The sequence below is a fragment of the Ambystoma mexicanum genome, chromosome 1q, assembly GCF_040938575.1.
Source record: "Ambystoma mexicanum isolate Mex_15411 chromosome 1q, UKY_AmexF1_1, whole genome shotgun sequence".
Classification (NCBI taxonomy): domain Eukaryota; kingdom Metazoa; phylum Chordata; class Amphibia; order Caudata; family Ambystomatidae; genus Ambystoma; species Ambystoma mexicanum.
In genome coordinates, this window is record NC_090922.1 from 576,300,328 (window position 1) to 576,324,162 (window position 23,835).

The 23,835-nt window shown below is 48.0% G+C and overlaps 1 protein-coding gene across 1 annotated transcript in view; it reads left to right on the forward strand.

Moving 5' to 3' along the window:
- COLGALT2 (collagen beta(1-O)galactosyltransferase 2) overlaps positions 1 to 23,835 on the forward strand; it is a 338,526-nt gene that overhangs the window by 210,715 nt on the left and 103,976 nt on the right. Inside the window, exons 5-7 of the mRNA XM_069641072.1 lie at positions 4,531 to 4,735; positions 14,667 to 14,786; positions 19,123 to 19,199. Of these exons, the coding sequence (XP_069497173.1) occupies positions 4,531 to 4,735; positions 14,667 to 14,786; positions 19,123 to 19,199 (402 nt within the window). The remainder of the gene's footprint in view (positions 1 to 4,530; positions 4,736 to 14,666; positions 14,787 to 19,122; positions 19,200 to 23,835) is intronic.

Genomic DNA, 23,835 nt, shown 5'->3' on the forward strand with positions numbered 1-23,835 from the left:
CAAACGCCAGCTTCCCTCCTTCGGGTTCACTCCTGCCAACTTGTAACACATCGTTCATGTGCTATTTTCACCAAGTTGGATTAATTTCCCTTTCTTTTACAATCATCTGTCGGCCAAAGACTTTCGACGGTGCAGAGGATTTTACAAGACCCCCTGTATGACCACTTTGACCTCTCTTCGCCTCTTCCCTAGGCCTTCTGGTTACGGTAGTCACTGCCATCGTGTAATCACCCAAAGGTTCGTGCGTGAGCACCCACGTGGTGCGGGACACCTCTGTGGCTGTGGTTTTCCCCCTCTTTCAGCAATACTTTCTTTAAACCTTTCAAAGTTCAAATCAGCCGTTTGCTACTTTTCGTTCAACACAGTTTGGCTTCTTATCGGCTCTCCTCTTGACTCACCTGCTGTGATGAACCACTTGGCTTTCTTCCTCTTTGGAGTCAAGTTTGGTACCTCCAAGACAAGCGTCTCTACCCGGCTTGCTAATCAGCGGAGGAGGATTTCATGTACCATTGACATCTGCTGCAATACACGCTGGCTATTGTTTGCGGTCTTATGATTCCATCTGCAGCGGTTTCACGGGCCTTGGTCGGAAAGGGCATGGTAGCTTCTCTCCTTATCGCCCCCTCGGTATGTGTCGTCTTTCGCCTCCTCTCGAATTGCCGTGCTGAGTTAGCTCTCACGTCATACAATCTGCCTTGCTCGTCCTGTGCTCTCGTGCTCCAACTTTTATCTCTGTGGGAAAGGGAAAGGGCCGTCGGGTGTGTGGGATTCTGGTCAATTGCCTGACTTTGCCTGACCCTTGTATTGGGACATGTCAGGTAAACGGCTCTGGTGTTAGTCCGTTGTCTTTCGTGTTGTGCAAAAGCGTTTGCGTCGGAAAAGGATGGGGCAGTGTTTTGGAATAACCTACTTGGTACGGTGGGGAAAAGGTGTTGAAAGAAGGGGGATACCGCATCTCACCCATCGGTCTCCCACTCCCACTTCCCAAGGACCCCCCATCCAGGTGATCCTCCTTCACTGGTCCACCTCCAGGAACTGGATCCAATAGCGATGGCTGTGTCCTGGCCACCTGGATGACAGATTCCGGGGACTAGCTAGGGAGACACCTTCAGGGTTCTCACAACGCACCCTTTGACAAGGAACAAGTGCCCGGCAAAAAGATGTTTCCGAAAACCACATTCATAGGTCTGGTGCAGACCTTCATAGATGAAGTTCAATAGGCTTTTTCTACCACTGATCCATCTCCGTCGGCTCTGGATACTCAAGATGGATTGTGGTTTTGATTCTGTATTCTACATACGATCAAAGGAATTAAGAAGAAAGGTCCTACAAATGTCATAGTTCAAGAATAGCCAGACAAAGAGGAATGAACTCTACCTTACATTTACTGTGAAGACATTTCTGGTGGCCACACATGCGTAACCAAGTAGAACAATTCTGTCGATCCTGCCTGGTATGTGCACAGGTTAAGACACATCGACAGAAAACATCAGGTAAACTTTTTTAGCAATTATTATCCTCAAAACCATTGGAAAAGATCGCCACAGATTTTATTGTGGATCTGCCTCCTTCAAAGAATTGTACAGTGATAATGGTAACAGTGGATACTTTCTCCAAGATGGCTCATTTCACTCCATGTTCCTAGATCCCTGCAGAAGTTGAAATGAGCTCTCTCTTTTTTAAAGAAATTTTTAGACTCTACGGTTTACCCAAAGCAATCATTTCAGATCACGGGCCCCAATACACATCTGCTTTTTGGAAGTTTCTTTGCAAGATATCCAAACATGCATGTCTTCTGGTTACCAGCCCCAATCGAATGGAATGACAGAACGCCTTAATCAGATTCCTGAACAGTATCTTCGCTGCTTCATTTCCGCAGTACAAGACAACTGGGTAGACTTGTTACCCTCGGCTGAGTTTTTGTACAATAATTCTTTTAATTCTTCTATTGGTATGACACCTTTTTTTTATGGGTATCACCCTACATGGCTTACATCCCTGCTCAACCATAGTACCCCTTTACCGCAGTAGAAGAAGCATTATCACTCTTGCTCAAAATTAAAAAACAAGCACTTTCTTACCTTACTCCTGCTCAAAATAATAGCAAATGGTATGCGGATCTATATCGCAATCCTGACCATCGGTACAAGGAAGGAGACCGAGTTTGGTTATCCAGCAAGTACTTACCAGCTCATCTTCATAAAGGCAAGTTTGCACCCAGGCATTTCTGACCTTTTAAAATAAAGAAGAGAATCAAACCTGTGGCTATCAGGCTTCAATTACCTCTGACATAGCATTGCATCCATCCGGTATTCCACTCATCCTTGCTCAAACCAGTATTCCCTGATACATCTTCCTAGCACCTAGTTCTTCCTCCAGCCCCCATTGTCTGTAATCAACATCAAGAATTCGAAGTGGAACAGATCTGTGACTCCCGTTTCCACCGAGGTACCCTACAGTACCTGATTCGCTGGAAGGTGTATCTCCCTTCAGAACGTACCTGGGAACTGACCTGTCACGATCATGCACCTACTTTGATACATCGCTTTAATCGATTACATCCATGGAAAGCAGGCATGACTCGGCTTGCCAGGGGGCATGATGTCGGAGCGCGATACTGCTCCTGGTCCTTGTATGGCTGATGGCGATTGTTTCGCCAACCACAACATGGCGCCCACTACTTCACGCACGTTTGCCAACCAAGACATGGCGCCTCACGCATCAGGCCAACCAACCTGTTTGGCCAACCAAGCCAGGATCCAGCGTGCCTTATGCAGTGTTACGCTCCGGGGGAGGAGCTTTCTCACACCCGGCCACGTAAACCATCGGAGGGACACAATGCATTGCGTTGCAACTTTCCCGTTGCCGTTAACGCCCTTTCCGCTCCTGTTATGCTCCCTGATATTGTCCCTTGCTCTTGTTTCAGCCCCTTTCTCATCCCGCTCTGACTTCCTTCTTAGCAGCTCCACGCCTCCTACCTTCTCCAAACCCATAGCTCTGGTTCCTTGTTCCTTGTTTCTGCACCATTGCTCTCTACTTCAGCCTGTTGTCAACCTACCATAATTTGTGGGCTCAGGTCATTAGATTGCCTTGGTACTACGATACTGCAATCAGTACTGGATTACTCCCCTTGTCTGGACTACAACTGTGCACCAAGGACATTTTACTCCGATATGAGGTTTTCCTTCCTTAGGTAACTTAAGTGCCCAGAAGAACACCAGGGTGAATTGCATCTCAAGACTACTCAAACCGATAAATGAGGATGTAGACGAAGAGGAGAGGAGGGAGGAAGATGGAACCACAGTGGCAACCATTGTCCTAGGCATAATCCAAGAAGAGTGGCTGAGGTCCGGAAAGGCCAACCAAAGAGCCAGTCATCTCTGCAGGGGACTTGAAGATAAGAAACTGTCAAAGGTCATGAATCTGCATATGAGCGATATGACTGCATAATGCCTGATAAAGAAAATGATATAGAGCCAGGGGACTGGGTGGGAATAAGCGAGCCCAAGTAAGTTGCCCAAGGGTTATCCAGATTCCGAGCCCCAGAATGCATTACTGGACAAACGGACTTGGTATGGCTCTGGAAGGGGGCCACCACTGGTCCCGCAATTATATTGGGAAAGTCAAGGCTGGACCTTCTATGTCCAGCTGTACCTTCCCTCACCCTTCCATCGCCATCCGTCCAAAGCCTCAACCCCCATTCCTGGGCTAAACAAAGGGATATTTCGTTTTCTATTTACTTCAGACTAGAATGTAATGGCATGCTATCCCTGCATGCCATTCTATTAATGTTTGGCTTTAAATGTGCATGTCTGGGCTGCATTATTGAATGGCTATCCTGGGGGTTGTGCAGTGTTCTGCTGCCTGCCGTATTGTGGAGGTAGACTGCCTAGCATGCACAATCATTCTTCTGGGACAAGCTGCTTAGCAGGCTGCCAAATGGAACATCTCTGTGTGTGCAAAGAGAATCTAGAAGTCGCCAAACCCTCGTTTTGGACATCTTATTTCAGTAAAGGTAAAACTTTGATGCACTTTTTCACCGAAAGCCTGAACAGCACAGTGGCAATTCTCTCCAGTGGCCATCTTTTTACTCCGATTGTGTCTGGGCCAATTTAGTATTTTTATCTTCCATTGTTGTCAAATTGTGTAAATTTCTAGCTTTGGATTGTTTTTATGATTTTTTCAATATTTTGGCACAACCCTAAAATGCCAGTTGCATATTTAGCGCTGAAGAACACCCCAAATAACGTAAAATTAAACAAAGTAACATAAGTCTAGAGACCTGCAACTTTTCTCCCAAAATATTTCCTGAAGGCCCTTCTTTAAGACATACAATATCTATTTTGAGACACAGAATTGACCCTCTTTGTCCCTCCAGAAAATGTGAGTGTTTAATAAAATATGGCTTTTTATAACTTTCTTTTTTCAAAAGTAAATAACCATTGTTTTCACTATGCAAAAAGATACTTGAAAAAAACAAGAAAATTGAAGAAGATGAAACCAGAATCTTTCTTTCGCTACTGTTCTCAGGGCTATTACAAAAGAACGCCGGATTACGTCCTCATAAGAGAGTGGAAAAGAATGGGATGTTTTCCTGTCCCGATGGTGCACTCCACGTTTCTCATTGACCTGAAGAAGGAGGCGTCTACAGAGCTTCGATTCCACCCACCACACAAAGACTACACCTGGGCTTTTGACGACATAATAGTCTTTGCATTCTCTGCAAGACAAGCAGGTAAACTGACATTTCAGCGAATATTATCAATATGTAAGCAACTATTTAAATTTCTAAATGTTGTGTCTTCTTGCTGAGATGTCCTAGCAGAGGATTATGAAAGTCATATTCAACTTCTATGAAGTCACAGCAGACGGGATACAGAATTTCAGTTGACGGGTGGCGTGATTGACCGTGTCAAGGGCAGAGGAAAGGTTAAGGAGGATAAGGACAGAAGGGAGGCTTGAATCGAGATTAGGGAGCAGCTCCTCACGTGTGTTCAGGAGAGCAGTTTCCGTGCCTCTGGCTGCTCTGAAGCAAGACTGATTCGGTGTGGAGAGTAAGCTGGGAGATGGCCAGCTTTTCCGGGAGTTTGCCCAGTGAAGGAGTGATAGAGATTGGCCAATTGTTTTTTTGCCAGATGGGTAGGATCGGCAGAAGGCTTTCTAAGGAGGGGTGCACAAGGGAGTGCTTGAGGAGAGCGGGGAAGGTTCCAGTGGTAAAAGAGTGATTGCAGAAATCAGCCAAGGCTGGAGCGAGGGTGTCAATGTGGTCCATGATGTTTCTGGAGGAGCAGGGCAGCACCTGTTTGAACAACACTTTCATAGATCAGACTTTTCTAGAAACCTTGTCAGGTGTAATCAGAGAGAAAGAGGAGAAGGGAGGAGGAAAGGGAGGGTGACCAGAGGGGGGCGCAAGAGGTAGAGGGAGAGGAAGAGGAGAGCGAGGACAGGATGCCCTGAGTTTTAGTGGCCAAGTGAGAAGTCAGAGCCGTACAGAGGGCCTGGGAGGGAACAGGAGAGGTGGAGACTGCAGAAGGATTGGCCATCTCCTTGCAGATTTTAAAGAGTTTGGCCCTGTTGTTAGAGGCCGCAGAGACTCGGGCTTTGATGTGAGCTCTTGGCTAGGATGCAGCAGCGCACTGAGAAAGAGAGTGGTCGGATTTCAGATACAAAGAATGACTATCTAGAAGCACAATGAAGTTGGAACAATATGTGGGTGGTTGGAATACTGGAGTCTGTGCTACTGCAAAACATGGAGTTGTTTATGGAGGGGTTTATTAAAGAGGTGCTGTCGGATCCTTCACTGTCCATGCAGTTTCTAGTGGAAAGGGTACACTGTATACCTGGTCTAGCTCCCAGACCGGGGCAGAACCCTCGACCGGTGATTGCCCAGCTGTTGAACTACAGGGATAGAGACATGGCTCTGCGACAAGCATGTGATCTGGGTGAACTATGCTACCAGGAAGCCAGGATTTCCTTTTATTCAGACTTCACTCCCTCAATCCAGAGGCTTGTTTGTCTTTTGCCATGGCTGTTAGGGAGATTTGTCATTTTTATCCTCCACCCCCTCTCCTAGTGAGACCCCCAGCACTTTCTGCTGGACTTCTGGCCCTTTTTCATTTGATCCTGAATGCGGGGAGCCTTTTTCCCCTCATTCATTCTTATTTGCTATGACTTTTGGAACTATGTTCTCTGTATTTTACCTTAACTATGGAGTCTGCTTTACTCCATATCTCTTTAAAGCATCTCTGTTTAACTTGTGCAGCCCACAGCACTTTGTGTGCAGTGTTACTGGGAACCCTTTGGATCTCCTTTGAGCTTCTTTCCTTATCCATACTGACCAACGTGTCTAAAGGATAGAGGGATACTTTGTATTCTTCCTAAAGCTTTATACTATGAGAGATTAGCACACACCACCTTATGGGGAGTGCTTAGGGGATCCCTAGTATCCCCCTTCTCTCTGCTCCTGTGACATTTTAGTCACATAGACAACCCTATAGTTATGGCTGGTTGCAGTGGATGTGTTCTACCAACTATTGTGCTATTGTTTACCACAACACTGTATTCACAATCTTGGTTGTGCACAATAGGGTCACCTATATTCTAACATGGTGGCTCCTTAGTTTTTTCACCATTTCTACCATGGTTTGTCTTTGTTAGCCCTTCATGTACCATTCTGGGAGGTCTGTGTGTGTGTTTTGCCTTTGGCGGGAACCCTTTTGAGTCCCTGCCTAGGCTCCAGTGTGTCTGGGCAGGCATCAAGTGGGTGAGGGGTTATTCACTCCCCTGCCCCTTGTCTGGCTGAGTGCCTGAATGGAAACAGGTCCCACTGGGGGGCTGGCTGTCCTTATTGGACAGCCACCCGCCCCTTTCTGAAAAAGGCTGAGAGAGTTTGCAGAGTGTGTGAGAAAAGTGAATAAAAGGCAAGGTTCCTAAGGTGAAAGGCAAGTTGACCACTGGAACTGAAGTAACCGAAGCTGAAGACAACCAGAGACGCCTGCAGACCCTTCCAATCACCGTGAAGCGACCACTGCTGTCCTGACCCCATTTTCTACTCGACAGAGGAGCTTCGAAGAGGACAACTCCTTCCCTTTGGCTGGTGGGACCAACCAGCCCTGAGACGAACTACAAATTGAGCCATCTCGCAAGGTGCTGTGCCTTTCCAGAGCTGCAGACTGCGAATACCAGGCGGCCTCTGACCCATTTGCACTGCAACATCTTTGCGAGGCCAAATCTGTCCAAGTCTTTGCTGAGCTCTAGTTGTACCTCCAGATGTACGATCCGACTCATCTAAGTCCCCTCACCAGAGTGCAGGACTTCAAAAGTGAAGAAGATCGACCAGGTGAATAGCATGCTTTGTGGTGCTGAGAAAAGGGCACCGAAACTGCAGACCGATCAAGGTGACTGAAGAAATCCGTGCCAAGTGTCCTCTCTCTCGAGACTGCTGCTGGGACATCACATTCAGAGTCCTTCCTTTCATCACTAGACCAAAGAAGCAGGAGACCGGGTCCGTCGCAGCTGCACAGAGGAGGATCTAGCTACCAGCATTTCTTGTAACCTAAGGTACGCTGGGGTGAAAGGTATAACTTACCCTAAAACTGAGAAGTCACTCCAGGGTGACTGGAGTGCGTGAAGAGGTGTCCACTCTACCTCTGACCCAAGCTGCCAGCTTGTGTCCCTTTAGGGAGTCCTTGATGTGTCGAATTGCCAAGTAACTTATCCTAGAGACTAAAAGTATACTGAGGAACGTTTGCTGTACTGCTGCTTCTAAAGACTTTCAATCCACTCCTACACTGACTTTTTCGTATAGTTAGGGATTGGAGTTTTAAAGCGTTAGTTTGTCTGAAAAGTGTCTCTAGAACGTTAAGCTCTACTGCTGTGTGATTAACCAGCCTTTTTCCTTCCTGAAATACTTTATCTTATGTGGTTTTGCTAACTAAATACAATTACCGTATATCTTTGTCTTAACGCAAGTACGCAGTAGTACCGATAATACGGTAGAACTGTCATTAGCGTCACTCTGTAACAGTTGTACCGCGAGCAACTACCATTGAAACAATGGCCTTTGATAAGTATTAAGAATTCCTATGCATTTTGGTAAAATGAACTAAGTATTTATCTACCTTCCTTGTGTAAATATAATAAATGTATATTTCAATATAACATTTTATATGTATTGTTTTTTGGACTATTGTATTTACTGGGTTCAGTGTACTTACCTACAGCTCACATCGTCCTCCTATGATAAGCCTGACTGCCCTACAACTCTACCAAGGTTCATTGAGTAGTAAAGACTTATACTAAGAGCTGGGGACCTGTACACCAAGGCATAGTTTTATGAAATCTTACCTCAAGTGGGCTTTAGGAAAGCTCCCCTAACAGCAAAGCTTCAACTGCGGGAGCAAGGTCTTCCATATGCTATGCTGTATCCTTCGAAGTTGCGAGTGGTCCACAATAACAAGACTCATATTTTTTACTGACCCGGCAGATGCTCTTGGTGTCTCGGAAACCTTGCTAAAGGGCTGAGCGTGTGGAAAGTAGGTGACTGGGACTGGTTCGCGAGCCCGTCGCAGCATATTTTCTATGTGTAGGTTCCACCTTGGGTTACCAGGGGGATGGGACCTCCTGGCTTGTTGCACTGTATTGTTTCACCTTCTAGGGTGGGTCTACAGAAGGATTTTTGCTTTCCCTCTCTGTGTGCCTGGACTTTGGGACCATATAACATGTTGTTCTCTGTAGGTTATTTGATTCTTGCCTAATAATGTAACACCTTAGCCAATCCTAAGAGGTGTCAGAGGTTTTGAGGGTCGTCTGTCTCCCCTTCGGTTGAAGCGGCTAGGTCGGTGCTCCATGATACCGCTGAGTGGTAACCCAATGTTTCAGGTTTGGGGTTGTGTTGTGTTGGGGTTTGGGATATTCACTGCGAGTTGGAGTATGACAGTTTGGGTGCAGGCGGCGCCTGTTTTTGTTTTATCAATGTTGAACGAAACATCAGTGGAAACAAATGAATATCGGCATATGAAGCTATTAGAGCTTGGGAAAATGATGCCGGAAGCGATTATTCATTGCTTAATGTTATGGCACACCCACAGTTACTAGCTGTTGTGGCGCTCCTGTCCTGGAATGTTTGTGGAATCAATAACCAGGTGAAGACCAGAAAGTTGGTCAAATATATCGAACAACATGCCCCGCAGATACTTATGTTAAGAACCCCATGCGCTTGATACTGTTCACGAGGCCTTTGCTCCCAAATGGAGTAGGTTCAGGTACTACACATCGTATTCGTCACAAGCCTGGGGAGCACTAACATTAATTCACCGTACATTGCCCTTTCAGCATACAAAAATTGATTGTTGATCCAGGGGGTAGATATGTTATTAAGCAAGGAATGATAGCAGGCTCAAGGGTACTCCTCGTAAATACCCATGGTCCGAATCTAGATGACCCTCAATTCTACAGGCAACTGGCTCACATCCTGGATGGTTCGGCAGTACTCCCGGTAATATGGGGTGGAGATTTCAATACAATTCTTGATATACAATGGAGTGCTCTATGGTAACCCAGAGATGATTATCAGGTGCTGTGATGGCTATCAAACAACTACTGGACCAATTTTGGCTTGTAGATGTTTGTAGGGCCAAAAATCCACGGACCAGGAAATACTCCTTTTATTCCACTGTTATTGATATGGTTTCCCGAATAGACTATTGACTAATTTCTTCCTCTCTACTCCATCTGTTGGAGGACTGTTGCAGGTTGGCCCGTACTTACTGTGACCATTCCCTGATAATGCTTAAGCTCAGACTAGGTGTACACCACCCGGCCTGCCATCTGTAGAGATTGACCATCAAAGCGCTGCGCACTGCCACTTTTTCTCAAACAATGGATGAATATTGAGCTTTTCCTCGAAACTAATGTGGGCTCTGTCTCTTTGTACGCAACACTGTGGGAAACCTTTAAGGTGTTCATCAGGGGGTGGCCCTGTCCACTTCTGTGGGTGTGCTAAGGTCAATAAGCAGTGAGTTACAGGTACAGGAAATTAAGATACGTGTGCTTGAAAATCAGTACAGTAATGACCACATGGAACACCAGAGGGGTGAAATTAAGGCTGAGCTAGTAACATTTCATGAATTGGCTATGAAGGGAACTCACTTTATTAATAAGCCTGTGCTTGCGCAGAAGTATGGGGAGGAGGATAGACCGGGTAAGGGTAAGGCTCTGGCTCGTGCGGTGCAGTCAAATTATGCTGGGAGGAATATAACAGGCATACTCGCACCGGGTGGTCTAGTCCTTACGGACAACTCCTTAATATGTGCAGCTTTCGCCGAGTTCTACAATGAGCTATATTCTAATCATGATGAGAAGTCCCTTGCTGATATCAAAGTGTATCTGTCGGTCATTAAGCTCCCTACCCTTTCTATGGACTTTGCGGAAGCCTTGAATGTGCTTTTACCATGGGGGTAATAACAGCTGCTATCTCTGACCTTTTGTCTGGAAACCCTCCGGGATCGGACAGACTACTGGCAGAGTTCTATAAAGAATACAAGCAAATTCTGGTGCCACTATTATTGCCGGTGTGGACAGAGACAATGGATTGTGGCATACTTCCTCCTACGAGGCTATTATCACAGTATTATTGAAACCTAATAAATCGCAAGAGAATCTTGTATCCTACCACCCCATATCACTGATTAACACGGATGCTAAAATGTATGTCAAGCTCCTTGCAACCCGGCTTATGCCATTGATGCTGAACCTGATCCATCCAGACCAGGCAGGCTTTGTTCCCTATAGATCTACGGCACTTAATTTGAGGCTCCTGTTCTGTATTCTTTCCCAAATCAATCCTCAAGCTAATTTGGTGGCGGCCTGGCTTTATGCTCAGAATGCATTCAATTCTGTATCCTGAGAATTTCTAGTGCCAGTTTTGGACTTGTTTAAACTAGGGCCTTATTTAATTGATTGTGTTAAATTACTGTACTGTTCCCCTCAGGGTAGAATACGTCCCCTATTACACTGGGGAGAGGCACAAGGCAAGGTTTTCCATTGTCCTCTTTGCATGTATTGAACCTCTTGCAGAAATAATGAGAGTGCAACACAGAGATTAAGGCATTTGCATTTCTGGATATAATATCCTTATACGCAGACTATTCACTGTTGTTCATACACGAAGACGACTTAACCCTACATCCGGTTCTGGCAGAGATACAGGGGGTTTCACAATACTCAGGATGCCACATAAATAGGTTCAAATCCAAGATATTTTCACTGACTAACAAATCACGTCGTCCTGATGAAATGCTAGGTTTCAAGGGGGCTTGCTTAGGTATCTGTGTTTCCAGACCATCCAAGCACACTTTTTGCATACTCTTTTTTCCAAGTATAGGATTCATTTCACTATATATTCAACTTATTTTGGGTGCGGGTCACAGACTCGCAGTATTCAGGATGGCTTGGTTTACTCCCCTGCCAAGTAACTGTGCTCTCATAGACTGTCTCTCTTTTGGGTGCTAGTCCCAATCTTGCAATATTTATAGCTGCTTGGTTCACTCTACTGCCAAGTAGTTATCCTTTCATGAACTTCTCACTTGGGTGCGAGTCCCAGACTCCTAATATTCTGATTGGCTTTGTTTCCGTTTCTCATGTGGTCGCGGGTCCAAGACTAGCCCTTTGCTCCCAGGGTCTCAGCCTCTCTTGCTCCAGCTTCTGCCTTCACCACCTTGCTACCCCAGACCTCCAGCACCTCTTGGGTAACCCACGTACCTGTTTGGGTCTTCCTGGCAGGTACCAGCATTTCCCAAGCAGCTGCTGCATAGCTTGAGCCTCCGGTAGGGTTCAGACCTCTGTTGCAGTCTGCAGTGGCTCTACGGATGTCTGCTTCTCCCGGGCGGTGCGTCCTTTCTCATGGACGCTTTGCCGGTGCTCTGGATGCCTGGAGGTTCTTCTCGGCAGCGGTCTGAGCAGTCCTTGCTTCTTGGGCCACCTTCAGGTTCCCCTCCTCCACTCGTGGCTTCCCTCCTGCTGGCTCTCATCTGCTTCCCTGCTGCACGGCTCACTGGCTTCCTCCTTGGAGGATAGGTCTCCTTCCGCATCTCAGCTGTGGTGGGTTTAAACTCCCTTGTTGGAAAATGGAATTGCTTTGGGCCAATCACTTTCATTGAGAACCTGGAGTGCCATATGTAGTATACTTTGCATTCCCTGATGTTTGAATCTTGCCAAGTATATTAGGTTTCCCTATACTTGAAGTAAAGCCATATGCAGCATGCGTTATATTTTCTGATGTTTCAATGTTATCAAGTATATTAGGTTGGCTAAGTTGACAATAGCAGACATTGAAAAGAAGGGAGTACCTCTTGAAGGATGCAAGATACATCAGAAGGCTTCAGGTGGACTGACATGGGGGAATATCGCATGCTCTGAGCATGGTCAGCCACAATCCCATAACGGGGTTCCTCCCCCATGTGATCCTCCCTCGGTGCATAACCCCCAGGGGGACTATTTTACTGTGGACACACTGCCCAAGGCCCATGGGAAATGTCTCCCCCTACGGGAGAAGGGACGACATCCTCAGATTCGTCACAGTACCGACTCTCGCGTTAAACTAGACTTTTGGTCGAGGCTATCTATATCACTGTACAGCCGTCTGTCGCTCTTGGAGATGATAATCCTGCCAAAACTCGTGTACTATTTTGTTAATATACATATACAGCCTAGTAAATCGTTTTTAAAGTAAATTCAAACACTAGCAACAAGGTTTGTTGGGGGGTGGGCGAGTGCTGCTAGGCTAGCATGGGTGAATATGACCAAGCCTTATTAACAGGGGGGACTGGCAGCACTTGAGTTTGAGTTCTATTACTTGGTAGCTCAGGCACAGTTTGCTGTGCACTGTTATGTAACACATTAAGCCCACCGACACATGGATTTGGAGGCAATGGGTGCAAAACCACTGAATCTACGGTCTGTTATATTTGACACACAATATGCAGAAGATTGTTCCTTCGATCCGGTACGGATAACGATTGGAGCATGGGCTAAACTATTCCAACACTTGGGTGTGAAAGACCTGTATTGCAGGAATGCACAACTAAGGGGGTTCCAAATATTCTGCCCACGCAGGACAAAGCAATACAGCGTAGATGGGACATAGACTTCACTCTCACGAGGGGAGTCATTCTTCCCGATAGGAGTTTTGTATCTAGATCTGACTTCAAAGCTAAACTGGGAAGCAACCCGATTGTATTGTTGCAGTATGCCTGCATGATTGCGTCCGTCCCTCTTTCCCTACTGAACCCGAACCCCATGATATACTTAATATATTTACACAGACCACACTTGGGCGTAGATTGGCATCTGGCTTATACCGTGCAGTACAACAGGCAAAAGGAAGCATAGCCGAGTCCAGTCACAATGGGAGGTAGACATTGGTCGCTAAATACCGGAGAATGCATGGGTGTCTTACTGCCGTCTTACTAAGGAGGTATCACTTAATGCTGGACATCGCTTGATACAGTTCAAGGTGCTCGGCCGACTGCACTACACTCCGGCGAGATAGCCAAATTCTCCTCTGGTACCCCTGACGCATGCCCCGAGTGCCGTCGGGTACCAGCAGATTCCCTACATATGTTTTGGACTTGTCCTCTAATACTGCAATTTTGATCAGAGGTGGCGCAAGTACTGGCATAGATGACAAATATTCCCCCCTCACTAACCCCTGTGAAATATTTCCTGGGAGACATAGGTAAGGCGACGTTTGAGCGCCGTAGGCTGTTTAATTTGTCATGCTTCATTCCAAAGAAGTGTATTCTTAAATAGTGGAAATCGCATGTGGCTCCAACCCGACAGGCATGGCTAACAGAGTTGATGTACTCGAGTGAAAGGGAAGTAACATATCTCAACTGTTCCTGTCGCTACCCGCCCTAAGAATATGTGGGCAGGGTTGCAAGGCTACATGCAGACCAACAATGGTATATCAGATGTGGCCGATTAATTGGAGGGTTGACTAGGGTTATGTTATCACTACTTACGCAAGATGTAAACTAAAATGGTGGGCGGGCTCCATAGGAGGTGGGACAGATATGGGTTTAAAGTGCTACAAAATTGCAAATAGTGATTTCAATGTTGTGTATTCTACTGAAGATGATTTGATTAAATAATGTTTTTTAAAAATAACTGGACCCACATCTTTAAGCCTGTCCCGATCCCTCCATGGTGATCGAAGTGAGCGGGAACGGTCGGGAGCGGTGTTCCACTACTTTTTTTTTGTTGCTGTGCACCATTCCTCTACTTTTTACAACCATATTGACCATTCTATATAGAGGATTTGTCCATTCATGTCCCTGCGGAAGTGTAACGTTGTAATAGGAGTCTTAGTTACTAGTCACTTAGACTATTAGAATGCACCGGCCGCAACACTTGTCACATGTTGCACTATGCTTCCACATTCCCTCTTCCCTGCTGAGACCACAGTTCCACTACTTTTTTCGGTACACTTCTACCACTGTCCCTCCACAGAGCTGGCGTGTCTTGGCTGCACACGCTCTGTTGGGGTCAGAGCGCATTGTCCTGCTCAATAGAAATAACCTACAGGAAAAGGGCAACGTACAATGCCTTGTGCCTCTAGATTGATGGTGAACGTCGTCTCACACCAGCTGTGTTTTCCTTATTCACAGGCATTCAAATGTACATCTGCAACAGAGTACACTACGGCTATTTGTCTGTGCCAATGAAATCGCATCAAACTCTTCAAGAAGACCTGGAGAACTTCATCCATGTGCAGACTGAAGCAATGAGTGAGCCATCCTTTTTTTTTAAATGAAATAACAAACATGAAAAGCCTGAAGGGATTTAATAGGTGTTTACTTTTATGTAGACCAATCTCTTTAGAAACACGTATGTTTGAATCAGTCTATTTCTTTGGTTGGGTGACACTATGGAAACTGATCTGCTCAACCAGGCAGGTTAGCATTTAAATATTTGATAAGCTGAATTTAATTATTTGGAGCATTATCTAGGAGTCAAAGAAGCAAAGTTCAGTATAGTAAATAACTACCTAGAAACCAAAAGCAGTTCCACAACCTTGGCGTGGCCTTTCAAATATCCTCTCATTAATACCACAAGTAAAGTCACTCACAAAGACAGCATTCTATAACCTGTGGCTCTAGTGGGAGGAGCTACCGCTACTGCAGGCCACCCATAGAATCGCACCCAACCTTGCACTTTCAGAACTTTGCAACACACGTTGGGCCTCATTCCAAGTCTGCCGGTATCCTGGCGGATAATCCTCAGGGATAACGGCATACACACCCACCATTTCCTCCACCTGATATCCCGGCAATACCGGGCTAGTACAGGCGGCAGAACTACCGGTAAATCCCCATTACATGGAGTCCATTAGGACTCCATGGGAGGATTTGCAGTATTTTTGGCACTGGCAATACCAGTGCCAAAAATACCAGCTGTTGTATGCCGTTGAGGGTAACCTGAGTTACCTCTGGCCAAGAGCTGGAGGTAAGTCAGGTTACTCTCACCAGCATACTTGTACTCTGCTGGGATGGTAAAGTGCCATTATATGTAAATACCCGCACCTTTTTACCAAACTGGCAGGGTCATAAGGAGGCCCAATTATCTGGTTCCATGTCATTTCATCGCGGGATGTTTTTTCGTGGGGTTTTTTACAGCGATTTTTTTTCGAAAAAACATTGCTTTTTTGGGGGCGGGGAGAGAGTGGGGGGTTCCCCCACTCTCCCCCTGCCCCCTTTTTCTAAAAAAATTGATGTGTTTTTTCGAGAAAGAAAATCGCAGTAAAAATGCCTGCGAAAAAACATCCCGCAACAAAAGGACGTCGTACCGATCTGGATCTGATGGCTTGGAAACAAGCCTCGGGAGATCCTGCCTGACACCAATGGGTTTGGGATTCATTGAGTCATGGAAACAGTTGTAGAGGATTGGTTAAAAACGCTTTTAATATTTTTTTAAACAGTGTTATACTACTTTTAACAGAAATGTTAAGAGGAACTAAATTGGAAAATATTGTTTTTGCATATTTTTCCCCACTAGATCAAATACTTCCCTCATCTCATGAGGTTAAATAATTCTCCCCTTCTTTGCAATTTCATGAGGCCGTCAGAGATGAGGTCTCTTCCTCTGGACTATTTTATAGCTCAGTTCCAGATACTTAAAATGTCCTTTGAATTTCAAAAATACATTGATCAAAGTTTCCTTTTTCGGTGGGGACGGGGGCTTGAGGGGATGATGGTAGGATGAGGAATATACTGTCTGAGGAAAGGAGGGCAGTCTGGGCTATTACAGAATGTCAGAGCAGGAGGAAGGCTGAGCATGAAGGGCACATCTTCAGGGCTCCCTGATCTATGTAGTCAGTCAGCTACGATTTGGAGATGGGGATGGAGAGAGTTCCTTAGGGAGAAGCCTTGGATTTACCACCAAAAGGTTTGTGTCTGTGCTGGCGGATGGTAAACAGCTTTTGGGTGTCTGTCCTGGGACTTCTGGATGAATGATAGGTCAAGGACCCAAGGGATGGCCCGTCAAATGCCTGCAAAAGGCTTTATCAGCCATTAGCACCCGGGGTGGGGGGCACAGCCAATCAGATTCGGCAGAATGCGGGTTGAAATCTCTGATCTCAGCCCGCGTTCTACGGAACCCGCAGACTGCCTCCCCGGTGGCCCGCCATTTTGTTTTGTTTTAAAAATATTCCCCTAAACCCCCCCTCTCTCCACTTACCTTTTGTCAGCGGTGGCTCTGTCCACCACCCACAGCTGCTGCCAGCCTTCCTGAGCACTCCAGTTGGTCGCCACGGAAAGGGTAAAGGGGCTCCATACGGAGCCCGGCCTTCCGTTTCCATGGTGGCCATCTTGGGAAAGGGTTTTCCTTCGTTCAATGGGACGTGTGCGACATCCCGTTGAATGAAGGAAAATAGTTTTTTTTAGCTCCCCGGGTTGCCGCTTTGGTAATCCAGCGTGCTAATGGCCTTTACACTTGATCCGGCCCGACGGATCGGGTGTTAACACCACAGGCACAGAATTCTGAAAGCAATATAGTGCTTTCCTGGTAAACCAGGGCTGTATTTCTGCTGTGGAAATGTGATCAGAGTGCCTCTGGATAAAGATAATTGGGTACGACGGGATGTTTTTTCGCGGGTACTTTTACCGCAATCCTTTTTCGAACCCCCCCCCCCAAAAAAGAAACAATAGATGGGTTTTTTTTCGAGAGAAAAATCGCAGTAAAAAAACCCACGAAATAACATCCCGCGATGAAATGACATGGAACCATCAGATCACCCCCCTGATCTAGCTAAGGAGAGGGTCCTTCATATTTCCTGTGGCCCATTTGGTGTAGCAGTGGTCAAGCAGCCAACGTGCACCTCTAAGGAGGGGCGTGGGACGGCAGAAATATAGTGTAACATTCTATTGCTTGGAATAAAAGGCTGTCAAGGCTAATTTATGATTTACAGATTTGCATGTAGGTAAATGTAAGCTTACTGGCACATTGTGGGGAAGGAAATCACCACAAGAAGTCTCTGGTGATGGGTACAAAAGTATTTCAGTGTTCTCCTAGTGTGCCTGCAAGTATTGTTCAGCTGTTGTTATGCACCATTTTGGCACTTGGCAATACTTGTTTGTGTTGGGTGTTAAAGATGGGCATGCTCTCTGGGCCAATTTTGTCCTACGGGGAATCTGCCGTAAAAGTTGAAGCCACTTGCATTGAGTTTCAGCAGTTTCCAACCGTGGCCACACAGGCTCTGGACACTAATGCAATCCAATGGGCCAATGATTTCCTGTGGGCCAGGGATGAGTGCAGGTGAATTATCTGGTTACACGAGGGCAACTGCTGGTGGGTCCTGAAATCCTAGGATGGTTTCCAGCGATGGAGAATGGCTTCTTGAGATAAAGGAGGCTGTGGAGGAGTGGTCACAGTGGTGACATACAGAAAATGAAGGGTGGTGCATCTCCTCAGAACATTACAATCAACCTGATCCAGTTACCTGTGTTTGCATTAATGCGTGTTTGCTTCGCGACTCAGGTTCCTGCCGAGGGCAACACACTACAGGCCTGTCAGAAGGCAGGGAGGGTAGAACGCAACCAGACATGGTTGTCCCCACTGGTCAAGAGAACATGACACTGCGGCAAGATCATTATCTGAAACAAGAGATGGAAATCAGAACTAACTTCCAGCAGAGCTTTGTGAAGAAGGGTCTTGGAGAGGACTACTCCCGAGCAGAGCTTTGTGAGGAAGGGTCTTGGAGAGGACTACTCCCGTGCAGAGCTTGAGCATGATGTGGGAGCATAAAGTCTTCCTCTTCTGTCTTCAGGGAGGCATCCCAGGAGATAAACCAAGCAGTGGAGCAGACCCTTAATAGTTATTGGACAATGAGGGCTAACAGGGAATCTAAGCCTCCACTGGCAGGTGGGCATCCATTCAAAGGTTTGGTGGCCAGCCAATCACTTGGGGCCCCTTTAAACTTGACAGGTCTGTTTATGGGCTTTGGGGCTGGAATTTGTATTCCAAAGGTGTGCAGACACCACAGCATTCCAGTCTTATCTGGTCAGATCTTGCACTGTCTTTGAACAGAAGCTCTGGTTAAGAACCAACCGCACAAGGCCTTCACTTAATCCACCATTTTGTGCTAGCAGGATTGGCCTTCATTTGTAATAGTCAACAAACTAGGAGCCCATGGGGAACAGTCACTGCTATCAGCCGTTTGCTCACACAGATACACATACACACACGGCAAACATAGGACTGATACAAGTAGACTGTGCTATTTTCTAGAGGAATGCTCTGAAGAACCATCTCTGTGGTACAGGCTGTACTTAAACTATAACTACAGTAAACTGCCACCAACCACTCAGATATTTTCACACAAAATAACATTATGGTGGTCACACTGGATAATGCCAGGGTATATGGTATAGGGCGTCCGACAGTGTGCAATGCATTTCTTTGGCCATATTATGTATTGCGCCTTGACTCTTTCTCACTAAATTGGTACTTCCCAACAGGATGGCCATGAGTTTTTTTCAGATGACGATTTCCACAAATTTGTCTGGAGTTACTTTTTGGTGTTCTTTCATCCAATCACAAACACATATGTATTTGTATTTGTTTCAGTTGATCATCCACCAATGGAGCCATCGCAGTACACCTATGTCGCGCCAAAACGCAGTGACAAAATGGGTTTCAATGAGGTAGGAAAGCCTTCTTTTACAGCAGTTATGTGTTTTTATCATAGAATATCGTCTCTTAATGGTGGGAAATAGGCGATTACTAGACATTTGTCACAGCTTTTTCTGCTAACTAAGCTTGCGTGTCATGAAAGAATGACTAAAGATCCACATGGCTTTCAGTGTATGGAGCACATTCTAAGCGAGCTTGAACACGCCAACGCAAACAGCTCCCCGGTGCTATATTATGACTCTCCAGACTTATGCTAGAGATGTACTACTTATGCACGCAATAGATTGCCTAGTGCTTTGCACCGTTTTTCTGACATTACTGCATACTCGACCCAGGACTAAGCAGTATCACACACATCAATTCATGATAGCGAGTCCTGATCTCAACATGCAATTTTACTGCTGGTTAAACCCAGCACTTTCCCCCAGGTTCGATGGTTGCTTTGTACTGAAATGTGGATGGGGCGGCCCTTACATTCTCATAAAGGTATGTTGTACTTGCTAAATATTTCTCCAGCATGGGGCCTGGCATGGATTCACATGCTCATGAATATTCCCTGTCGTCAGGCTGGGAATCCTCGGTAAAGAAAAAATCAGTTTCAGTTTCGTTTCTGAGCTGTCTTTCTACTAATAACCAAATACTGGTCTCTGGGTCATACTGCCCCCAGCCAATGACTGCCCTCTACCTAAGCCCCTCCTCTGGCAGCCATCTTCAGATTTTTACTGCACGTTTAAATGTTGGGAGTCCTCTTGCTGTAGTTGTTGAGCTTTTACTGCGTTGTGCGGTTTTTCGAAGAGTTTACTCTTATATTTTCATTCAATCGAGCCTCAAGCTCCACCGATTCTACTTCCGATCAATGGGGACCCGTTTTTGGAATTTTCTACGCCCCTCAAGGGCATCTTTTCGTCGAGTTTTCCACTTCTCTGAGGATTCCAGAAGATCTTTTGGGTCTACCCCCACGTGGACATGGCCCAGGACAAAGGAAGCATGACACCTGTTGGATCCAAGCTGTTCAGGAGCTGCCCTGGATGCGGACTACAGAACGTCTTTAAGGAGGATGAGCACTCTCGGTGCCTCTACTGCCTTCACGACGACAAATCGCACGTGGAGGAGGACTGTGCGTTTTGTAAGAACATGTCCGAACGGACAATGAAGGATGGTCGTACTCGACTCACCAACTGGCTGGAGGGGAAGAGCCCAGCAGCGGGTGAGAAGAAGAAGAAATGGCAGGCAGGGCGCAGTATCACTGACGCCATCAACCACAAGCCAACACTCTGGCTCGGTGAAGAGGAAGTCGGAGAACCCGGGTAAGCTTCGGGAGATGCCCCGGTCGATCCCGATGGAGACAGCCGAGGGGGAGCGAGGCGGCGACCCTCCCCCCAAGGTGAAGGCCTCAGGCATGCCCAAGGTCGTGAAGGCCCTGATTCACCCGGCTAAGGCCTCGATTGAAGGAGTCATGGCGGCCCTGGCGAAACCTACAGTAGCTTCCCCAGTGGAGACGGCTTCAGGGGCTAGAGTTTCCCTGCCATCCCAGAAGGAATCTTCTTTTCTGCCTATCGAGAAGACCCCAGTGAAACCCCAGTAGGAGAAAGAGGGGGAGCACGGTAGCCATAACGGACACGGATACCACCTCTGAGGATGAGTTGGCTAGCGTCCAAAGGATCCGGGACAAGAAGTCAGAGGAATCCAGGGCCCACAGGAAGGATCCCGATGAGGCTGACGGAAGAGAGCAACGGGGGAGCCGACGAGGAAGATAGGGCCGCGGAGGGCCCCACGCCCCAGCCGTCGGTCCCGCTGCAGCCAGTGCCCATACCAGGGGACAATTCAGGAGCTATCTTGATAGCCACACAGGCCCTGTGTACGGAGATAAGGACAAGGATGCCCTTACCACCCACCTATGACCCAGCGGAGCCTGGACCGTCAGGGAGCCCACCTAACAAGTGGAGACGAGTCCATCCTCCCCCCCCCTCCTCCTCCTTCCAGCCTTCACCCCCAAGGGATGAGACAGGAACGGAGCGGCGACGGCGACGACGGGGATGGACGACAAGGAAGGTGACGACGGTATGGACCTCCCATCACCACCTCCTCGGGCCCCCCCGACGAAATTGGCTCCTTCCATGCCATGATTGCCAGGGCATCTGAGCTCTTCCAGCTCTGCCCCGAAGAACGGAAGAAGGAGGGCTTCCTCTACCAACAACGGGAGGCCAAGAGGAAGACTGTCCTCTCAGTCCCTTTACTGGATGACATCTGGGACTTGGGACTGGCGCTCCTGAAGAACCCGTCCAGGGCTCCTGCCAAGAGAGACCGGTACAAGAAGAAGTACTGGGTCCCGGACTCCGCCCCTATGTGCCTCAGAGCACAGCCGTCCTCAGATTCAGTGGTCTCCGCGGCGGCCAAGAAGAAATCGACGGGGGCGACAGCCTCAACTTCCCCTCCGGACGGCGAGGGGAAGAAGCTGGACGCCATCGGCGACGACTATTAAAGCGGCCAACGCCCTCGCAATCGTGGAACACTACGACAGGGAGCTGTGGTTCAAGATCGCTCCCCTCCTGGACTTCCTTCCGGACGACAAGAGGGCTGAGGCCCTGGAAATCCTACAGGAAAGCGAGGTGGCTTCGGACCACGCCATTATGGTGGCCACGGACATCGCCGACACTGGCTTTCGCCAGATAGGCAACGGCGTTTGCCTTCACCGGCATGGTTGGCTCAAGGCCACCTATTTCTGCCAGGACGTGCAGACCAGGTTCTGGACATGCCCTTCAACGGGGACAACCTGTTCGGCAAGACAGTGGACATGTCACTGCAGGCGTCAAGGCGGACACTGAGATGACTCGGGCCTTGGGTGTTCTACAATAACGACGGCCGTCCTTTCGGAACTCCGGGGGCAAGCAAGGTGCTTCCAAAGGATTCGGCGGCAGCTCCTCATCGTACCGCCAAGCGGCCCACTCCTCGTCACAGGCCAACAGCGGACGCGGCAAGACCAGAGGATCCCGTCATCGCCAAAGAGGCCAATGCGGCAAGGCTGCGACGAAACAGGACTGAACCGGCCGTGGCGTCGGGCCCCCACCTGAGCACACCGGTGGGAGGGTGGCTGTCGAATATCATCAGCCTGTGGGAATCCATCTCCACCAATCGTTGGGTGCTAGATGCCCTGGCCCGCGGGCACATGCTGCAGTTTCAAAGAAGGTGTCCCCTTATTCCACCCGTGGCCAGGAAGGAAAACCATGTCCCACAACTACTTCTGGAGGTACGAGCGATGCTAAAAAAGGGAGCCATAGAACTCGTCCCAAAGAGGCTCCGGGGCTCCGGAGTGTACTCGCGGTACTTCCTCGTCCGGAAGAAGACCGGCGGTTGGCGACCCATCCTGGACCTTCATCATCTAAACAAGTACATCAAGTTCCAGAAATTCCGGATGGTCACCATCCAGCACGTGCTGGGACAGCTGGAGGAAGGCGACTTCCTGTCGTCGCTGGACTTGGAGGATGCCTACTTCCACATCCCCATTCTAAAAGGACATCGAAAATTCCTACGATTTGTGGTCCAAGGGCGACACTATCAGTTCAAGGCCCTTCCCTTCGGATTGAAGTCGGCGCCCAGGGTGTTCACCAAGTGCCTAGCACCAGTGGTGGCGCGGCTGTGCCTGCAGGGTATCCACGTCTACCCCTACCTGGACGATTGGCTCATTCAAGTAAAATCAAGGGAACTCGGCGTCGACCACACAGCGAAGACTGTCCAAGTGCTCACGGATCTGGGATTCTCGATCAACTTCACAAAATCCCACTTGGTACCGTTGCAAGACGCCCTGTTCCTGGGAGCCAGACTCGACACAGTGGCGCGATTGCTTCGCCGTCAGAGGAAAGGACAAAGGCCATCCTGGGCAAGGTACAACGACTGTTGACCATGGACATGGCCAGGGTGAGGTCCATCAAGTCCCTACTCGGCATGATGTCATCGTGCATCTACCTTGTATGCCTATGCAGGTTGCGGATGAGACCACTGCAGGAGTTTCTCGATGCCTGTTGGATGTAAGCGGCAGGCAGCTTCGAAGACAGGATCTCGCTCAACAAGAATTTCCGCCAAGCGATCCGGTGGTGGGGCACCCGCGCGCATCTAGCGGCGGGCATGGACTTCCAGACCCCGGCACATCAGGAAACGTTGACGACGGACGCCTCCCTGGAGGGATGGGAAGCACACACCGGAGATTTCCACGCAAGAGGCCTTTGGCTCCCGGAGGAGAGGTCACTACACATCAATGTCCTGGAGCTCCGAGCTATGTTCTGGGCCCTTAGGTCGTTCCTTCCATCCCTCAAGGGCAAAGTGGTAAGGATCTTCACCGACAACACCACCACGATGTTCTACATCCGGAAGCAGGGGGGGGCACCAGATCCCCAGCCCTATCCAAGGAAGCGCAGGACCTGTGGCACTGGGCCATCGCCCAAGGGATGTTCCTGGTACCCTTCCATCTGGCAGGAATAAAGAACACCATTGCCGACTCACTCAGCAGGGAGCTGCGCTCGTGCCACAAGTGGGAGCTGCGGCAGGATCAAGTGGATCTCCTATTCCGACGATGGGGCAATCCCCAGATCGACCTATTCACGACAGCGACGAATGCCAAGTGCTGGAGGGTCGCCAGCAGGTTTCCCCAGC